The following is an 18377-nucleotide window of genomic DNA, read 5'->3' as shown; positions in this document are numbered from 1 at the left end:
CCGTGAACAACCTTTGGCTGTCACTCTTGTCTTCTTGCCTGGAGAATCCCAGGGACAGAGGAGTCTGGTGGGCTGCCGTCTATGGGGTCGCACAGTCATACACAACTGAAGCGACTTAGCAGCAGCAGCTTGTCCCATTGCTGTAAACGGGCACGCGCATGTGCACATCGCTCACTCTGCAGAGGCTGTAAGAACGCTCGTTTGCCTGAGCAGGGATCACGGGGAACACACCTTGTCTCCGTGTAGAGGAGGCGGCAGGTGGGCATGGGGGACTCATGGCCAGGAGATGTGCCCAGGTGGTCCTGCTCCATCTTGTGAGCCAAATCCTACAGGGCCCCACGTGCGAGAGTTGCGGCCGCCTCATCCGCCGCTTTGCCAGCTCACACAGGGCAAACCCAAACCTCATCACTTTCAGACGATTCTGCGGTAGAAAGCCGGACCTGACCGCTGACCCTGCCTGCTTCCGCTTCCTGTGGTCCCACCCGCCAGGGAGGCCCTGGACGGACAACTTCCGGGGCCACTGCCGCTTCCGCCCCCGCCTCACCGCCAGACCCGCTGGGCGCTGGGCGGAGGCGGCGCTTTCCGCCAGCCCTGGACGGACAACTTCCGGGGCCACTGCCGCTTCCGCCCCCGCCTCACCGCCAGACCCGCTGGGCGCTGGGCGGAGGCGGCGCTTTCCGCCTGCGCCTGTGTGGGTGGCTGAGGCGACGGCGGGGTCCCAGCGCGGCTGCTCGGGAGTGAGAAGAGCTGGGGACGAAAGGGCTCGAGGGGACACGCGTGGGGGTGGGCACCTAACGCCCTCCCCCGCCACACGCACTGCAACTGCCTCAGGGGAGCCTGCAGCCTGGCTGGCGTTTGTGGGTGAGGACATGCCTGGCCCGAGCGTCCTCCGGTGGCCGCCCCACCTCAGTCTGAGGGGAGTGCCCCTCAGGTCCCCGACGGCCGCCCGACCCCACCACCTCAGGGAAGGACAAGCTTCGGGTTGGAAGTCTCGGACAGACTCTGACTCGTTGCCGCCTGGCAAGCAGGCGGGCTGCCAGTCAGTCTGTCTGGACATGTTCCATTCCTTCCGTCAGAGGACACTGCGTACTCTGTAGCAAGAAATAGAGGAACAATTTATTGTTCACGGTACAACCCAATCCATTGTAATTATTTCAAGAAATAGGAGTGAATAGGAAGGTTAGAGAGTAAAACTCTAACACTTCATCGCTAAGGCTAGGACTTAATCAGCTTGGGGAGGAAAAGCAGGAAATAACAGTTTGCAGGTAAGAGATGTGATGGGGCATCTCTGGCTGAATCCCACGATGACCTTCCCCGTGACTTGGGAAGACATGATATGCTGACATGCTCTTGGAGGTTGGAAATGCCCTGGTCGTGTACTTAGATCTGCTGGAATAAGTTTTCAAGGACCAGAGGAGGGAGACTGTTTACAATATGCTCTCGCATTTTTAATGTTTCCTTGACACTCACGGGGGAGCCTTGTCTTGAGGCCACAGCTCACTCGGTGCAGAGTAAACGTGACGTGCGTGCCTCTCCTGCTTGGCAAACTCTGAATATCCTAATGAATTACACCTTTCACTGTGTAATCATCCCTGTAAATGTTTTCTAGAAAAATAAAATGTACTAGATAGAAAGTAAGATATGCAGATGACACCACCCTTATGGCAGAAAGTGAAGAGGAACTAAAGAGCCTCTCAATGAAAGTGAAAGAGGAGAGTGAAAAAGTTGGCTTAACATTCAGAAAACTAAGATCATGGCATCCGGTCCCATCACTTCATGGCAAATAGATGGGGAAACAATGGAAACAGTGAGAGACTTTATTTTGGGGGCTCCCAAATTACTGCACATGGTGACTGCAGCCATGAAATTAAAAGATGCTCCTTGGAAGAAAAGTTATGACCAATGCAGACAGTGTATTAAAAAGCAGAGACATTACTTTGCCAACAAAGGTCCATCTAGCCAAAGCTATGATTTTTCCAGTAATCATGTGTGGCTGTGAGAGTTGGACTATAAAGAAAGCTGAGTGCCAAAGAATTGATGCTTTTGAACCATGGTGTTGGAGAAGACTTGAGAGTGCCTTGGACTGCAAGGAGATCAAACCAGTCCATTCTAAAGGAAATCTTGAATATTCATTGGAAGGACTGAAGCTGAAGCTGAAACTCCAATACTTTGGCCACCTGATGCGAAGAACTGACTCAATGGAAAAGACCCTCATGCTGGGAAAGATTGAAGGCAGGAGGAGAAGGGGACGACAGAGGATGAGGTGGTTGGATGGTGTCACCAACTCAATGGACGTGAGTCTGTGTCAGTTCCACGAGTTGGTGATTGACAGGGAGGCCTGGCGTGCTGCAGTCCATGGGGTCGCAAAGGGTCAGACACGACTGAGTGGCTGAACTGAACTGAACTGAGAAAATAAGATAATTCTATGAGTATAATATCTCGGATCGTAGTTAGCTTTATATTTTCTGTCTTAAAAAAGGATACACACACACACATCCACATGCACAGAGAGGCACACACACAACTGGGAGGGCAAGAACCTGTGTGAACCCCAGGGCTGTGGGCCGAGAGCAGCCAGGCCCTGGGCAGCTCCTGCACGTGCCCTGAGGTGTGGTCTCTTCGGACTCACAGCCAGTACTTGGCCTGAACGAGTGACCTTCAGGGAGATTATGATGTAAAGAGAACACAGAATGTCCAGAGGCCCAGGGCAGTGAAGGTGGCCCTGGGGACAGGAAAGGGAGCCTGCAGTGCGTCCTTCCCTGACCGTGAGGACCGGTCCTGGCCTCCTCTGACGGGGCAGAACATCCTTCCGACACTCCAGCCCCTTTGTGTGTGAAGCAGAGACCTAAATAGCAGCACAGATGAAAGCAAACCACAAAACAGCCCTGTCTTCATGGCTTTCTTCCTGCTGCTTCTGAACCCACTGCACTGCCGCGTACTGGTTGGATAGAAAAGGTTTCCGCGGGGCTGGATTTAAATAGAAAGGTTAGGAAGACTGGTGCACAGCTTTAAAACGAAAAGAGAAGATGATAAAGAAAAGGCAGAGGAAACCTAATTATGTATACATATATTGCCAGAGAGGTAGACCAGAAATGGTGACTTGGGTATAAACTTAAAAAAAATGCAAGGCACATAAACATATATAGACGCTATTCGCACGCATGCACGCGTGCTTAGTCACTCAGTCATGTCCTTCTCTGTGCCACCAGGCTCCTCTGCCCATGACATTTTACAGGCCAAGAATACTGGAATGGGCTGCCATTTCCTTCTCCAGCAGATCTTCCTGACCCAGGGATCGAACCCGTGTCTCCCATGTCTCTGGAATTGGCAGGCAGATTCTTTACCCCTGAGCCACCTGGGAATCCCTAGATGAATAGATACATTTGCTGCTAAATCACTTCAGTCGTGTCCAACTCTGTGCGACCCCATAGATGGCAGCCCACCAGGCTCCCCCATCCCTGGGATTCTCCAGGCAAGAACACTGGAGTGGGTTGCCATTTCCTTCTCCAGTGCATGAAAGTGAAAAGTGAAAGTGAAGTCGTTGAGTCATGTCCGACTCTTAGCGACCCCATGGACTGCAGCCTACCAGGCTCCTCCATCCATGAGATTTTCCAGGCAAGAGTACTGGAGTGGGGTGCCATCGCCTTCTCTGAGATACTATTTATTACAATATAAATATAATTATATGTAAATATTTATACATTCATGTTATGTAAATATTTATATATTCACATACAAGTATTTACATATTCTAAGTATATACAATCTAATATAAAGTTTTGATAAATTTGCATTATTTGCATAAGTTTGGCTTAAAACTGACAGTAATTTAGGAGTGTTGAAATAAGATGCACAGAGATGGCTATGCAAGGATTTTTATAAAACGGTTACTTCAAAAAATGAATCATTGTCCAGAGGACTTCTGTCCTTTCTATCTAGAAAATAAGGAAACCTAAATGTTTGTCCAGTCCCACCCAGCCAGTGACAACCTGGAATATTTTCAGGCTTATTTTCTTATGTTGACAAAACAGTCATAGGTACCACGAGGCAGACTTGGCAGTCCTGGAGCTGGTTCTAATGAGCACAGCCCGAGTTACACAGACGCTGTGCAGCTGAATAAGCATGTTCAGAGCGTGTTTCATATTTTTTCAAGTAATTTTTATGATGTATTATGCAGTCTGGCTTAGAGATTAGGGTATCTTCTTCTTTTAAACATCAAGGAAACGGCTGTGATGGATGCTAGGGTCAGAATGAAATGCCTTCCCCGTCACGCATGCCCGAGGTGGAGAGGGGCTGGCAGTGATGCCCGAGTACCAGGAGTGGGTGGCAAGGACCCAGCCCCGCCCTCCTGGGGCCGCCTCTCAGGGCTGGTGAGAGCAGTCACCCGGCCTGCCCTGTGCAGTGCCGTGGCTGCTCACCCACCCCTGCAGGCACGCGTGGCCATGGAGCTAGATGGGTGAAAAGGCTTGTCTGTAGGGCTGTGGGCTGTCCCTGTGTCCTGACCAGGTATCTGTAGGGCTGCGGGCTGTCCCTGTGTCCTGACCAGGTATCTGTAGGGCTGCGGGCTGTCCCTGTGTCCTGACCAGGTATCTGTAGGGCTGTGGGCTGTCCCTGTGTCCTGACCAGGCTGCGGGCTGTCCCTGTGTCCTGACCAGGCTCGGGCTGTCCCTGTGTCCTGACCAGGTATCTGTAGGGCTGCGGGCTGTCCCTGTGTCCTGACCAGGTGTCTATAGGGCTGCGGGCTGTCCCTGTGTCCTGACCAGGTGTCTGTAGGGCTGCGGGCTCTCCCTGTGTCCTGACCAGGTGTCTATAGGGCTGCGGGCTGTCCCTGTGTCCTGACCAGGTGTCTGTAGGGCTGCGGGCTCTCCCTGTGTCCTGACCAGGTGTCTGTAGGGCTGCGGGCTGTCCCTGTGTCCTGACCAGGTGTCTGTAGGGCTGCGGGCTCTCCCTGTGTCCTGACCAGGTGCAGCCGCCCAGGGACTGTCCTTGGGATTCAGGAATATAAGTGCTACTGGCGTGAACAGCACGTCTGACAGTAAAGCTGCCCCACTGTTTCCGTGCTTTCTCTGATTTTCCTCCTGCGTTTGCTCTAGATTAATCAGTGAGCTGACACCCATCTAAACAGCAACCGTATTATACACACGGTTGCTTGATAGCAGTGCTTCTGCAACAAAACTCCAGACACGGCCCGGTGTGACCTTAAACGTCCCCCAAGGCTGCCTGCTCTAAATATGAGGCTCTTGTCAGTGTGACACTTGGAGCAGGAACGGATGGATCTACACTGTCTGTTACCTCCCCTCTGAAGCCATCGCAGCCTCGTGACGGCTCCACGATGGATGGTCTCCCTCAGCAATGAGACTCGGCCACAACTGGGTACCGCAGTGATTAGCATTCAAAACCCATCGGGAGCTGCAGCTGAACTCCAGCTGCTAGCAGCCTTGAAAAGATCCAGGGCTTGCAAATCTCTCAGACAGAGGCATTTTGGAGATGAACATTCCATGACCAAATCACGTCCGATGTACACTCGCCTCCTGATGATAATGAAGCCCTCAGTCAGGCAGCCATTGCAGCCTGAAGGCTTTCAGGCCCGCACCAGGGTCAGAGGCTGTCGAAGCTGCGGCAGGACTCAGGCTGCAGCCCCGAACAGCGCCCAGCGGCACCCGCAGGCTGGCAATGGCCCTGGGCGGGTACACGGGGGGAGTGGGGGGGCCACCGGCCCGTCAGCTGCACCCCAGGCAGGGTCTGGCCTTGTGGAGTCTGAAGGTGAGTGAGTCACAGGAACCTGCAGCTCAGTCTGCTCGGGTACACGTCCTTTTCAGTGGGAGCCACTGATCCTGCCAAGAAAATTTCAGCTGTGACCTGACAGTAACTCCCAAGGACTCCGGGTTCTCTCTGCCCCAGAGGACTGGAGCGGCAGGTTTGTGGTTCACAGGCTGACAGCCTGCAGACAGGCTGCTGACTCTTCCGAGAGCGGAAACGGTGGCCGCTGGATGCCGGCGTCACAACGGGACCGCTGGGGCCATGGTGGCTGCTCCGGCCACCTGGGACCCCTCACCAGACAGCGCATCGCTGCCGCTTGAGACACGGGCCCATCTGCTGCCCTCTGGCCACCAGCAGCCGGTCCAGCTTTGAATTTTAACAGCTCTGCTTTTCACTTCCCCCTCAAGAAAGAAACACAGACATCACAAACTTCAAACCCCAGCTGGATCTGTCATTTTAAGAGCCAGATAGAGAATCGGTCAAAAGCAGCTGTGAGGGGCCACTGAGGGGAGAGCTCCCCTCTGACCTGAGGGGACACAGAGTCCACCTCCCACACTCTGCAGGGCCTCGCGGTCCCGAGTAAGTTACTAGAAAATCGAGCAGAGTGGCAGAAATGTGTGACAATGATGTCTCCACTACAGGCACAAAGAAGAAGCCTGAGTACAGCTGTGATTCACGTGGCTCCCAAACGAGACCGCCGGAGCAGGCAGGGCCCAGGAGAGCTGGAGAGAGGGCAGGGCTGCCCGCCTCCCCGTCTGTCCTCTGCGATGCCCTGGTCGCTGGAAACCCGAGAGGACGTGCCAGCATCAGAGATCGTGTCCCAAGGTCACACCCCAGGTGGACCACCGAAGGGTCAGTGCTCCCCTGGGTGGCTTCCTGGTGGCACCCGGGTCATTCAAGGAAAAACAGATGGTGTCCCCGTCATTCACAGACTGCCCAGACTGCCCTGTCCCCTCCTCGGTCCAGTCAGTTCCAGCAGCTGGAACCGGCCTCGCTCTGCTGCTGGGACCTGATGTGTCCCTTGGCCCAGTGACCGGGGTGGGGGGTGGGGGGGGACTTGGGTCCACAGACAACCTCCCTGGGCTTTGTACCCTGCGTGTTTCCCCTACCTGCCTTTCTCGTTCTTTCCTCCCTGCCTCCCTCCTGCTCTTTCACCCCTTCCCCGAAACAAGTGATTGTTCCCTGATTATATCCTCGAGAGGAGCAAGTTATTATCGTATAAAAAGCACACAGAGTTGCCCCTGCGATGCCGCTGGGGTGAAGTGGGCGTGAGGAAGCCGTTCTCACAGATAGGAGGCTCCGCTCGGACACACATAGCCCCGCGAGGACGTCACTGCTGAGGCCCACGTGTCTTCACACTGCTGAGCATGTGGTGGATGCCAGTGCCCGAGGCGCCGGAGCCGAGCGGCTGGGACAGGCCGAACCCCGAGCCCCTCAGAGCCCCCGCCGGTGTGACAGGTACCCCCATCCCCCGACCCTGCATCTGCCCAGTGAGTGGTTCTGTGCAGCTCGTCCGCCTTCAGCAGCCCCGCAGGGAGCAGGAGAGCACGTGGTCAGTCTGGCAGGACGCTGAGCTGCGGGTGAGGGGCTGAGACTTGAGCCCCGCCATGCTGCAGACCCCCGTGTCCATGTCTGCAGTGCGGCTCACCTGCGCCCACTATCTCTAAGGTCACCGCGGGTTCACGGTGCTCCCAGTGCACACCCAGGCCTCCACTACCCAGCCCAGCCCAGCTGCCCACCGTCTTCACCTCAGCCTCTGCACCGTCCACTTCTTACAATAACCGGAGTTCACGTCTGCCACTTGCTTTCCCTTCCCACCCCGTGGCCCTCCACCCGCCCTCCCCGTAGGGGAGGCTGAGACTGAGGGGGTGAGCGGGGAGCCAAGGTCTGAGGCCTCAGTTATCCCTAGGAAGATGCGAGGCTGGGCTGTGAGGAGTCCCTGAGGGCTCCCTTCTTCGGGCTTGGGTCATCCCTCCAGGAAGCAGAGGAGACCTTCAGATAAAAGATGAGCCAACCTGTCACACTGCTGGTAACTTAGGTTTCAGCTCAACTTTTGGACATATTTTAAAACTAAAGCAAATGGAGCCATTCTTAACACTAGTAACTGAAATCTAATTCAGATTTTCGGTGTCCATCCACTGCATACACTTGGTAATGCAGGAAAGTAAGTCAATGTTTACTTACCTAACCTTGCAGAAGACTCTTGAGAGTCCCTTGGACTGCAAGGAGCTCAAACCAGTCTATCCTAAAGAAATTCAGTCCTGAATATTCATTGGAAGGACTGATGCTGAAGCTGAAGCTCCAATACTTTGGCCACCTGATGTGAAGAACTGACTCTTTGGAAAAGACCCTGATGCTGGGAACAATTGAAGGTGGGAGGAGAAGCAGACAACAGAGGATGAGATGGTTGGATGGCATCACTAACTCGATGGACATGAGTTTGAGCAAGCTCCGGGAATTGGTGATGGACAGGGAAGCCTGATGGGCAACAGTCCATGGGGTTGCAGAGTTGAACACAACTGAGCGACTGAACTGAACTGAAGTCAATATTTAACTTAGAAAGCGCAGCTTGGAGGTGAAGTCGGTGAGCCCTCTCTTTCTCTGACCTGGTGACTTTGGCTTTTTTTCCAAAAAAGCCTCAGAACCGCCCCCCCTCCCCCTCCCTGCCCCCAGCTTTGTTACAAGTGAATTTTTTCTTAGGAATTACATCCTAGATAATGCTCATTTGTTTTGAACATTAATAACATCCAAATATCTGTTCCATTCCAACACCTGGAATTCCCTATATTATCTGAGTGGTTTAACAGTTTCAGTCTTATTTTTATTCAAAGATGCAAAATACACAAACAAGCTTCCAACGTGAGAAATGTGCCCATAGGAAGTAAGGAAATGGGAGAGGGGGGAAGAGGAAGGAAGGAAAGAAGGGAGGGAGGGAAGGAAGAGAGAGGGAGGGAGGGTGCACAGGAAATCTCGCTAAAACGTGACCAGTGGTATTGCCTGCACTTTGATGGGAGGCCCATCAAGATGGATTTAAAATATGTAAATTGGATTCGGAAGTCAGAATTCAGTGACATTAATGAGTTCAGCTGAAGCTGGAGGAGGTTCAGGAAGTCTGTGGAAGACTGAAGGCAAAATGAAGAGCTGAAACCACCTTTTGAAGAGGTTTGAAGGAGAAAGCAATGTGGACCCACTGTGCGCCGGCTCCGGGGGGCCAGGTGGTGACCAGGTGGGAGGAGGGGCCCATAGGAGAACACGCAGATGAACCTGAGGGCTGAGGAAAGGGATCCTGTGGGCGGGAGCACGTGGGTGAGAGGGGGAGCGGGGAGGTGGGCAGAGCAGAAGGGGAGAGGGCCTGGGATTGGCTGTGAAGGGGGTGCAGCCTAGGAGGGTCTGGAGTACTTCTCGACTGTCCACGTTCAGTTTTATAACTTTCAGTGGAGGCATCGCAGCTTAGCAGACATCGAGGTTAGAGGACCATGCTTTGCTTCCTACGTGTGCGTTTATACTGGAAGGGCTTAATTTTACTTAGACTGTGATGGAAGAAGAAGCCTTCCAAAGTGCTGTTCCTTACCCCGGGGCTTGAGACCCACTCACCACCTGTTGGCTGAGCCACTCTGCCTAAATAATACTTACATTAATTAAGATTTACTAGCTTGATAGCTTAGGAAATTACAAGTGATACACTCTGGCACTGGAAATTAACGAGGCATCGATTGATCACCTAAAGGATGAAATGCTATAGTCAGGCTCAAAGGTCTCTGCTTAGGATGACTTTCTTCAGAGAGTATTGGGTTGGATTTTTATAATTGGTAAAATAATAAAAGTTCATCTGCATTATAATCTCCCATGTCAAAAGTACCCAAGGAAGGTCACTTTCCTCCTGGAAGTGGCTCGGTGTCAGTGTTGGATGCTAAAATGAATGGACTTATTGTCCACAAGGCTACAGTCTCTGTCCTTCAGAACACTTAGATAGGACCCAACGGTGCTTCTGGAGTCCTATGTTTAAGATAAACAGTGTGAGATAATACATGTGGCTAATTCACAAAGTGATACAGCAGAAACTAACGCAACAGTGAAAAGCAATTATATTCTAATAAACACTTTCTCTGTCTATAGATAACCCACCACTTCCTGAGGACCCACAAACAAAGAAGGCTCCCTAAGGTCAGCCCTTGTTATCATGAAACCACACTTGCCTGCCGCCATCCGTCCCAGGCCAGGATTTGGACCCAGACTGTCTGACGCCAAAACCCTTGATCTTTCCAGGGCAATATACTGTCTTCAGTTTCTAAGCCTTCTTACTCAGCAAATACTGTGCACTGGACCCTGGATAAGCCTCCGCCGGTGACCTACGGCATCTCCCCTGTCCTGTGCTGGCACCTCGTGGAGCTGTCTGGACCCACTTTCTCTGCTCACAAAGGTCCCAGACTACTTGACTTTCCACTTTGGATGTCAACTTTGTACAGCTTTGTTTTCCGTCAGTGTCATTTCTCACTTCTGACAGTGGATGCTGGTCTCGGGCATCTGGTTGTTCAAAACCTTGTTCCGTCACTTACTACCTATGCGACTTCATTCTTTGAAGCTTCACTTTGTTATCCATGAAAGGGAGATGGTACCATCTCTAGACCCTCAATAGTGATCAAAGGGAGGTGGTAATATCTCTAGGCCCTCAAAAGTGATCAAGTGAGAATAAACATCAACTCACTTAACAGGTATCTGGAGCAGAGAAGACAGATAGACACATAGATTTCAAAATATTGTTATTTCAAATATGTTGCTCCTTGGCACAAAATGGATTTCTAAACTGCACATAAAACCTGTAAATATGATTTTTAAAATTCAGAATGAGGAGGCTGGAAAGCTCTCCTAAGAGGATATTTCTGAGTTATAATTCAGCTATAATTTCTGAATTATAGCTCATGGATTCAAGACATCTATTTGATTGTATAAGGCCTGCATGTATCTCTGGGCCTCTGTGTTTTCAGTTGCAACCTGGAAGGAAAAGCATGTTCTCAGCAGCTAACAGGCAGGGGGAGGTGGCAGAAATTAGTTATTCATCTCAAGGTCAGGGTGGCTACCACCTGGATCCTCAAACATCAAGGTAGCACAAAGCATGGATTCACCAGGCAGAAATCTGGTTTCCTGAAAAGGTGGTCTTCTGGTTTTCCAGAGCACCCCAAGAAAGGAATCATGCTTTGACCAGAACAAAAGGAGTCTACTCCCAAATATCTATATAAGCACATGCAAATTGACTGAGAATTACATGTTTTCATGTAAAATGTTTTCAAAAATGTCATACTATTCAATTCTCATGAGCAAGTGTGAAAAATGTCTAATTTAAAAATTAAATGTAGATTGGGGATTTATTGCAGTTTATTTTGATTCACTGGAGCCGTTAAAGTGTTCTGATCCCTCCCAAAGAGCATGAGGCTGGTTTTCAACCTCTGACGTCTGCTTTCACTTTGCAGAGGTCAGGGCAGAGGAGGGGACTCTGGGGTCAGAGCCGGCTTCTGGGCCCTGGGGCAGCCTGACGGCACGTGAGAGACTCCATTCGAGGCAGAGCGGATGGTCCTGGTGGGGACTAAGATGCTGCAGTGGTCCCTGTTGAGACAGGAGGCCAGTCGGAGGATCTTGGGGGAGATGAGGAAAAGAAAGCATGTTCTAAGTGAACTTTGTCAGGATTTCTAGTGAAAGCAAAACTGTTTTTCTTTGCTGCTCATTTCTATCCATTTCTATCAAGTCCGTCTTGGACCACAGAATTTTGATCATGGTAAAATGGTTTGGCAAAATATGTGTTCTGCTAAAATACTGATTAAGTAACTGCTCCAATTAGATATTATAGCTACTCAGTCATTCAGAAACATGGAATTTGAAGACATTTTTATAAAATAAAAAAAAATAATCCTGATAGTGAATGCACTGTCTAAAATTGTAAGAGTAATTATCAGTTTTGTTTTTTAGGTTTTACATCGGCTCTTAAAACTCTATGATGAAATCATGTAGTGTAGTGAGAGCACTTTTAAAAGGAGAAGTGATATATATATATATAGATAGATAGATAGGAAGCATTATTATCATTATTCATAACTTAGTTAATAAGAATACATCAAGTAGCCTATCATTTTATCAAGTAATTAAGCAAACTTAATATGCCCATGGACTAGACTTCTATAAGACAAGCATTTAATGAAATTATCTTGTCATTCTGAAGAGTTTCCTGTCACTTTTAAGGGAAATGGCAGGTAGTGAGAGTAAGTTGTAATTAATATTGATTTAATCATTGCTGTTGGTTTTAGCCTCTAAGTTGTGTCCAACTCTTTGCAACCCCATGGACTGCAGCACACCAGGCCTCTCTGTCCATCACTAACTCCCGGAGCTTGCTCAAACCCATGTCCATTGAGTCAGTGATGCCATCTAACTGTCTCATTCTCTGTCACCCCCTCTCCTCCTGCCCTCAATCTTCCCAGCATCAGGGTCTTTTCCAATGAGTTGGCTCTTCACATCAGGTGGCCAAGGTATTGAAGCTTTGGCTTCAGCATCAGTCCTTCCAATGAATATCCAGGGTTGATTTCTTTTAGGATTGACTGGCTTGGTCTCCTTGCTATCCAAAGAACTCTCAGAGTCTTCTCTAGCACCACAGTTAAAGCATCAATTCTTCAGCCTTCTTTATTGCCCAACTCTCACATTCATACATTCAATTTTACTATGATTTTCACAAAGAACACCATTTTTAATATGTTTTTTATTGACAAAGTCAGAACTCATGAGAAGTTCGGATGACATATGCATTGGACATATGAGAAAAGACACCAGATGGAAATTGAGAAAACCATACACATTTCATGACTATTCCAAGAAAGCAAAAATGCCATGGTTTTCCTTCTTATAATTTTATATGCTTTTCTTATAGGATAGGATGCTTTGCTTTTGCTTTCATTTAATTTAAGAGAAAATGTCTGTTGCTATAGAAATGTGTTTTCATGCTGAGCTTGTTATCACACTGGCTAGTCTTTGAGATTTGTCAACAGTAGTCAGGGCCTCTCTTAGGACTAGATTGGATCTTATTTCCATAAACCTTAACCAAAGCAGACAAAGGAACCGCTGTGCAGATCTTCAGAATCTCAAAGACTTCAGATGTGAGTTACACACTGAGCCCTGAAAGGGACTTTACACCTGGGTCCTTGTTCTGGGTCCCAGTCCTCTCTCTCCAGTGACCTTGAGAAGATTGTATTCACCGTCTGGGTGGGCTGGCAGCTCTCAAGCCTGCATTGAGGTGGTTTCGGTCCCTAAAGCTCTATTCTCCTGCATCTCATCTGTCCTGTGAGCCAAAGCAGTGAACGGCACGCCCAGATCACACCAGAGCCCTGCCAGTGGGTTTTGGAGTGTTGTTAGTGAGATGAATCTTAAATACGCCTTGGCTCTTGCAGGCAGATTTAAGTAAAAAAGCTTCTGATTCCCTGTCCTCGTTTCCTGGGAGAAGACCTGTAAGGAAAGACTTGGCAGGTGCACAGGGAGCCGTGAAGCAGCACCCAGCAGGGAGTCACCTCACCGGGAAGGTATGTGTTCCAGGCCGTCACCCCTGGGCTTCTCCCCACAAAACCCACAGGCCCGGTGAGAACCCGCTCCTGGCATCCCGGTCCCCCTCACACGCGAGCCAGAGCCGAAGCCCAGCCAGCCTCCATCGCTGTGCTGACTCCAACTGAATTTGGATGAGTGTACGGGGCTCCGTTCTCATTTAGGGCTCTGCTTTCCCTGCCCCCTCTCTCTGTCCTTACATAACACGTGCACATGAACGCACAGGCACACTGGCTCATACGCAGCATACACACACGTGTGCATACACTTGAAACCACTCATAAACATCGACATGGAGCCACAGGCAGCGATGGCAGTGAGTCATCTCCCGGTCTTCCCGTGACAGGTGGAACCAGAGCATCTGTTCCCTGGGAGTCGGGGGACAGTGTTTGGAGTCTGCACCCTAACCTACAGGCTGTTCTGTTGCTCACTGCAGCCCTGGGACTGGTGGCAGGGAGATAAATAGCCTTAATCGTGGGAGATTCCCTGGTGGCTCAGCTGGCAAAGCATCTGCCTGCAATGCCAGAGACCTGGGTTCAATCCCTAGGTTGGGAAGATCCCCTGGAGAAAGGAATAGCTACCCACTCCAGTATTCTGGCCTGGAGAATTCCATGGAATATATAGTCCATGGGGTGGCAAAGAGTTGGGCACAACTGAGTGACTTTCACGCCATAATTGTGGAAGAAGTGTGATCTAACATCTGGAAGAACTTCTGAGAGCATGAAAGGAGTCCTCCGGCTTGTTTCTCAAGTTAATAAGGACAGATGGCTGTAGCGAACGGCCAGGGCAGGGACAGCGGATGCTCCTGGGACCTGTGTCCCAGAGTCAGGCCGAGCCAGCACCTCAGGCCTGGGAAACACCCGGGGAAGCCAGCGGGGCCAGCACGGTGCCAACGGAGCGGCCATTCACCTGAACTACGGGCACAGTGAGGGGGCTGGAGCTGAGGCTGGAGTCCCAGGGTGACTGCCGGCTCCAAGCAGCTTCAACAGTCCAGGTTTCGGGACTCTTCTGCACGCTTGGCACCAAGACTGAGCAGACCCCATACAACATGACTGCTCTCACTAGGGTCACAGGTGTGCATGAAGAGGTGGTGGGGGATGTCCTCCTGAAGGGCTGGAAACACCCTGAAATTACCTGCACAGCAGGTGTGTGTGTGTGGCCTGAGCTTCCCTTCCAGGTCTCAGGTGTTCTGGAAGTAGGGACGAAGGTGCTGCCTGTGTTCGGGCCAGCTCCCCTCCTGCACACACCCATGCCCGCTTGCCAACAAAGCCAACACTTAACGCCATGCTTCAGCAGGTGGGCATGTGTCCCCTGCACAAATCTGTGGGGCCCCCGACTTTCTGTTGTGTAAACAAGTATACCTGTGGGATGGAGAAGCCAGGAGCAACTTCTGGACTTGGAGCCCCCAGCAGCCTCCAGCCCAGTTAACCACCCAGATGACCCTAAACCCCAGACGCTACCCCCTTAACCCCCTGCACTCCCTTCAGGGAATGGCTGGGAGTGGCTTTTCCTTAAACATCCTTCTGGGCGGTGCCTCCTTGTCCTCCCCTCGCCCCACAGACATGCAGGAAGACGCTCATGAGTTCACAGTCTGCCATGCTCGGAGCTGGACCAGCTCTCAGAACTGGGGCTCCAACTTCACAGGTGGACAACCGTGGACAAGACCCCACCCACTCACTTCACACCTTGGATTCCTCACTGCAGACAGAAATCGGAGCGTCACCCTCATGGCTGTGGAGGGGTTTTAATGAGACAATGTACGTGCCAACCACACAGCACATAAGGCTTGTGATGGGCCCACCCTTTTTGTCCTCGTCAGTATAAACGTGTACAAAAGTCAGACGATGCAAGCTTAACAAGAACTAGGAAAACTTCCTGAGATACCAACTTTTTCTCAAATAAATGCCTTCCCACTTAGAGTTTACAGTCCTCATGGAAAGAGAAGGGATGTGACTATTTGGGAAAGGGGTCAAGGGGCAGAAGGATTTATTGTGTTTTCTTACAGAAAAGGAGGCCCACAGCAGAGGAGGGAGCATCTCCTTTTGCAAGTGCTCCAGCGAATCAGTGAGGGTAAGTGGGGGAGGGCGCTCTGTAAACCTGAAGAAGCTCTGGGGGCAGTAATGAACATCACCAACCGAAAGGGTCGGCGGGGGACTCTCTAACAGATGGATAGGCTGGTGACGTGTGACCCCCGCGCAAGCGTAGCAGTGCAGGCGGGGACAGCAGGCCTCACGGGTTTCCCTCTCCTTCTGATGAAGCAGGGACACACGAGTCACAGCTGAGCCTCACGCCGCCTCCGATCCAGCCGTTTGCAGAGGTTCAGAGGCCAGAGGAATACAGCAAGTGACACCCAGAGATGACATCGGCCAGTCCAGCTGGCGGGCCCTCTGCAGGCCGAGCGGGCAGCTTCGCCGCTGCGGTTACATGGGAGGAGGAGAGGGGGGCGCCCGTGTGGGCAGAGGAGGTGCTGCAGTCACCCGGCAAGAGGCCCTGAGCGCGAGTGTGACTCAAACTCCACAAAGAAGCTTGTGAGACAGTCTTGGAACTCTGAGTCCTGCCTGAATAGTTGATGATAATGAAGCCTTTTTTTTTTTTTTTTTAAGGTTTGGTAGGTGGTTATGCTTTTATAAAAAAGAACTTTCATATTTTAGCAATTTATACTGCTGTATCTCTAGATAAAATTACACACAACATGTGTATTTGCTTCAAAAGTAACCTACGTCTGGGAGGCAAGGCTGGTGGGGTGTAGAAAAAGTGAGTTTGGCTACTCTTTGAATTACCCATAATAAAAAGATTTTAGAAAATGTTAAAGAGAGGACAAGTAATTATATTTGCCAGGTCGCAGATCACAGGTAATGAGATTTAAGGAAAGAAGAAGAACCAGGCCCGCGAGGCCCGCGGGCATGAAGAGGGTGGAGGTGGGCAGCCAGCCTCCCGGGGTCACGGTGCAGAAGGGGGCGTGGGGAGCCAGGGGTTCACCAGCTTGAGGAGCGGCCGTGGTGAGGACAAACAGCCTTCATTGACGCAGTAAGAATCTGGGGGGTATTCATTGAAAAAGTTCACACTCGGGCCCTCACTGATATAATAGGTCACAGATGGTGATCACAAATTTATGGAGAAAACAATCACCCCAGGTGATGCTCAGGTAGGCGGTCCTGGAGCTGCCCTGAAAAGCTCGAGTCTAGGGCCAGGCCTGCTGTTTCAGAAACAGACACTCTTGTGATGGTCTATCCCCAGGACGAACCCGCGTTGAGCAAGTTCCAAGTTCACAGACGGTGTTTAAGGGGCGAATCAGCCTGAGCGCATCTGAGGGGAACAGAAATGACCTTCAGAGCCGAGTCCACGTCCTCCCTGGGAGGCAGGCCTGTGGGCCAGATGGCACCCGTGACCTTACGGGGACAGAGTGGAACCAGGAAGGGGGCCGTGGGACGCGCGTGTCTGTATGCCCCGGGGGTCTGTACAGATGCACCGTGGTCTGGACGCACGGCGGTCCAGGTGACTCAGCCCTGCCGACTTGTTCCAGGAGGACATGGGTCTGGGGCCGGGGTCCTTGTCAGGGGGTCTGCGCTCACCAGCTCCCCTCCAGGCAGGACTGGGTCTGGAACCTCATTTCCGAGAGATGGGAGGTTCACTCCGGCCCCACACACCCTGTACTTCTCAGCTCCCCACTGACCTCCTCCTGCCGTGTTCTAGAGCCGTGAGCTCAGATGGCAGAGCTGCTGGAGGAAGGACAAGGCTCCCCAGCTGCAGCAGGGCCGTGGTGTGAGCAGGAAATACACTTGCACACGTTAGAGCAGGAAGCACGCTTGTACACGTTACACTTCCTAAGTTCATTCCAGGGTCCCTCGTTAAGCAGCCGGGCCATCCCGACTGACTCAGACGCTAGTGAGCTGTTCAGACACTGCACACACCCAGGTCCGCTCGGGAGGCACCTCCTCTTTCTACTGTGACAGATGCTCAGGGTGACCTGATCTGCAGCCTCTCCCGGCTCCTGGGGGCGGAGGGCTTCCGACCACCCTCCCACCTGCCCCAGCTACACTTATTTGCACTTTTTGTAAGAGCAAATCATTAGTGGGAAATTTCTGAAAAAGCATCTTAAAGATTTACAACTGAAATAGAATTTATATCATCTCCTTGTCGTCGTGAAAAGCAAAACACCAAGCAATGCAAACAAACACGCTGACTGTGGCATCCCGGCCACCACCCTGCGGCTGGGCCTGTCCAGGGCTCAGTGGAGGAGTCCAGCCAAGAAGACAAGGTGCCTGGCCTGGATTTCACAGTATCAGCGGAAAAAGCAACACTGTAGCTTATCTTGCTCATGGAGAGAAGCTTTTTTCCCCTCACAGATTTTCATAGGTGGGCTAACATTTAATGCAGCAAATATAATCTCAGCATATTTCTACAGCATAGCACCTATTTTTATAATTTAGAGATATAAACCTATATTTCATATAAATATAATTTTCTTACAGATACTGAAAACAAAGAATGTGTGTGTGTGCTCACTCACTCAGGTGTGTCCCACTTACGCAACCCCATGGACTGGAGCCTGCCAGGCTTCTCTGTCCATGGACTTTTCCAGGCAAGAATACTGGAGTGGGTTGCATATCCTTCTCCAGGGGCTCTTTCCAACCCAGGGATCAAAGCTGCATCTCCTGTATCTCCTGCATCGGCAGGTGGGTTCTTTACCGCTTGAGACACCTAGGGGAGCCCTGGACAAAGAACACAGACCACATTCCAGCCCTTCTTGATAAATCTGGCTAATTAGGATGTTTGTTTTACTTTACAAGAATGATGCAATAACACTGAGTGTTGGAGGCCATACAGGTAAATGGTTTAGTTGGCTGTTTCTTACAGAATTCGGTCTGTATTTTGATCTTTATTGTCCTCCTCCCCCTTCCTTCCTTCCTTCCATTTGGTTTTTAGATCCTTTGAATAAACTGCTCAGGCCATCACTTCTGGGGCTGTTTGTGCCTCTTTCTGCGCCCCCTGTGGCTGCAGCGGCCCATGTGCCAGGGAACCAGTGCAAGGGCTTCAGGGCA

The 18377-nt window shown here is 51.0% G+C and overlaps 2 protein-coding genes across 8 annotated transcripts in view; one reads left to right on the top strand and one right to left on the bottom strand.

Annotated features, from left to right (window-relative positions):
* Positions 1-18377, bottom strand: part of MYT1L (myelin transcription factor 1 like) — a 421026-nt gene that overhangs the window by 251979 nt on the left and 150670 nt on the right. The gene's annotated exons all lie outside the window — the stretch shown is intronic.
* LOC112447857 (uncharacterized) lies at positions 121-17816 on the top strand. Of its 7 annotated transcripts, none has more exons than XR_009495722.1 (5): positions 121-2294; positions 6402-6612; positions 9877-15092; positions 15341-15405; positions 15594-17816. XR_009495722.1 is itself a non-coding variant. In XM_059889542.1 (4 exons), the coding sequence occupies exons 1-3, from the start codon at positions 276-278 to the stop codon at positions 9878-9880; spliced, it is 801 nt and encodes a 266-aa protein (XP_059745525.1). In that variant the 5' UTR covers positions 121-275; the 3' UTR covers positions 9881-9924; positions 10027-10316. The 7 variants fall into 7 exon arrangements, 2 of the variants coding, with proteins under 2 accessions (XP_059745525.1, XP_059745524.1); XR_009495721.1 differs by having other exon boundaries at positions 121-2985; positions 15597-17816; XR_003036145.2 differs by having other exon boundaries at positions 121-2985.

This window comes from Bos taurus, chromosome 8 (assembly GCF_002263795.3).
Source record: "Bos taurus isolate L1 Dominette 01449 registration number 42190680 breed Hereford chromosome 8, ARS-UCD2.0, whole genome shotgun sequence".
Lineage (NCBI taxonomy): Eukaryota > Metazoa > Chordata > Mammalia > Artiodactyla > Bovidae > Bos > Bos taurus.
This window is presented reverse-complemented; position numbering and strand designations above follow the sequence as displayed.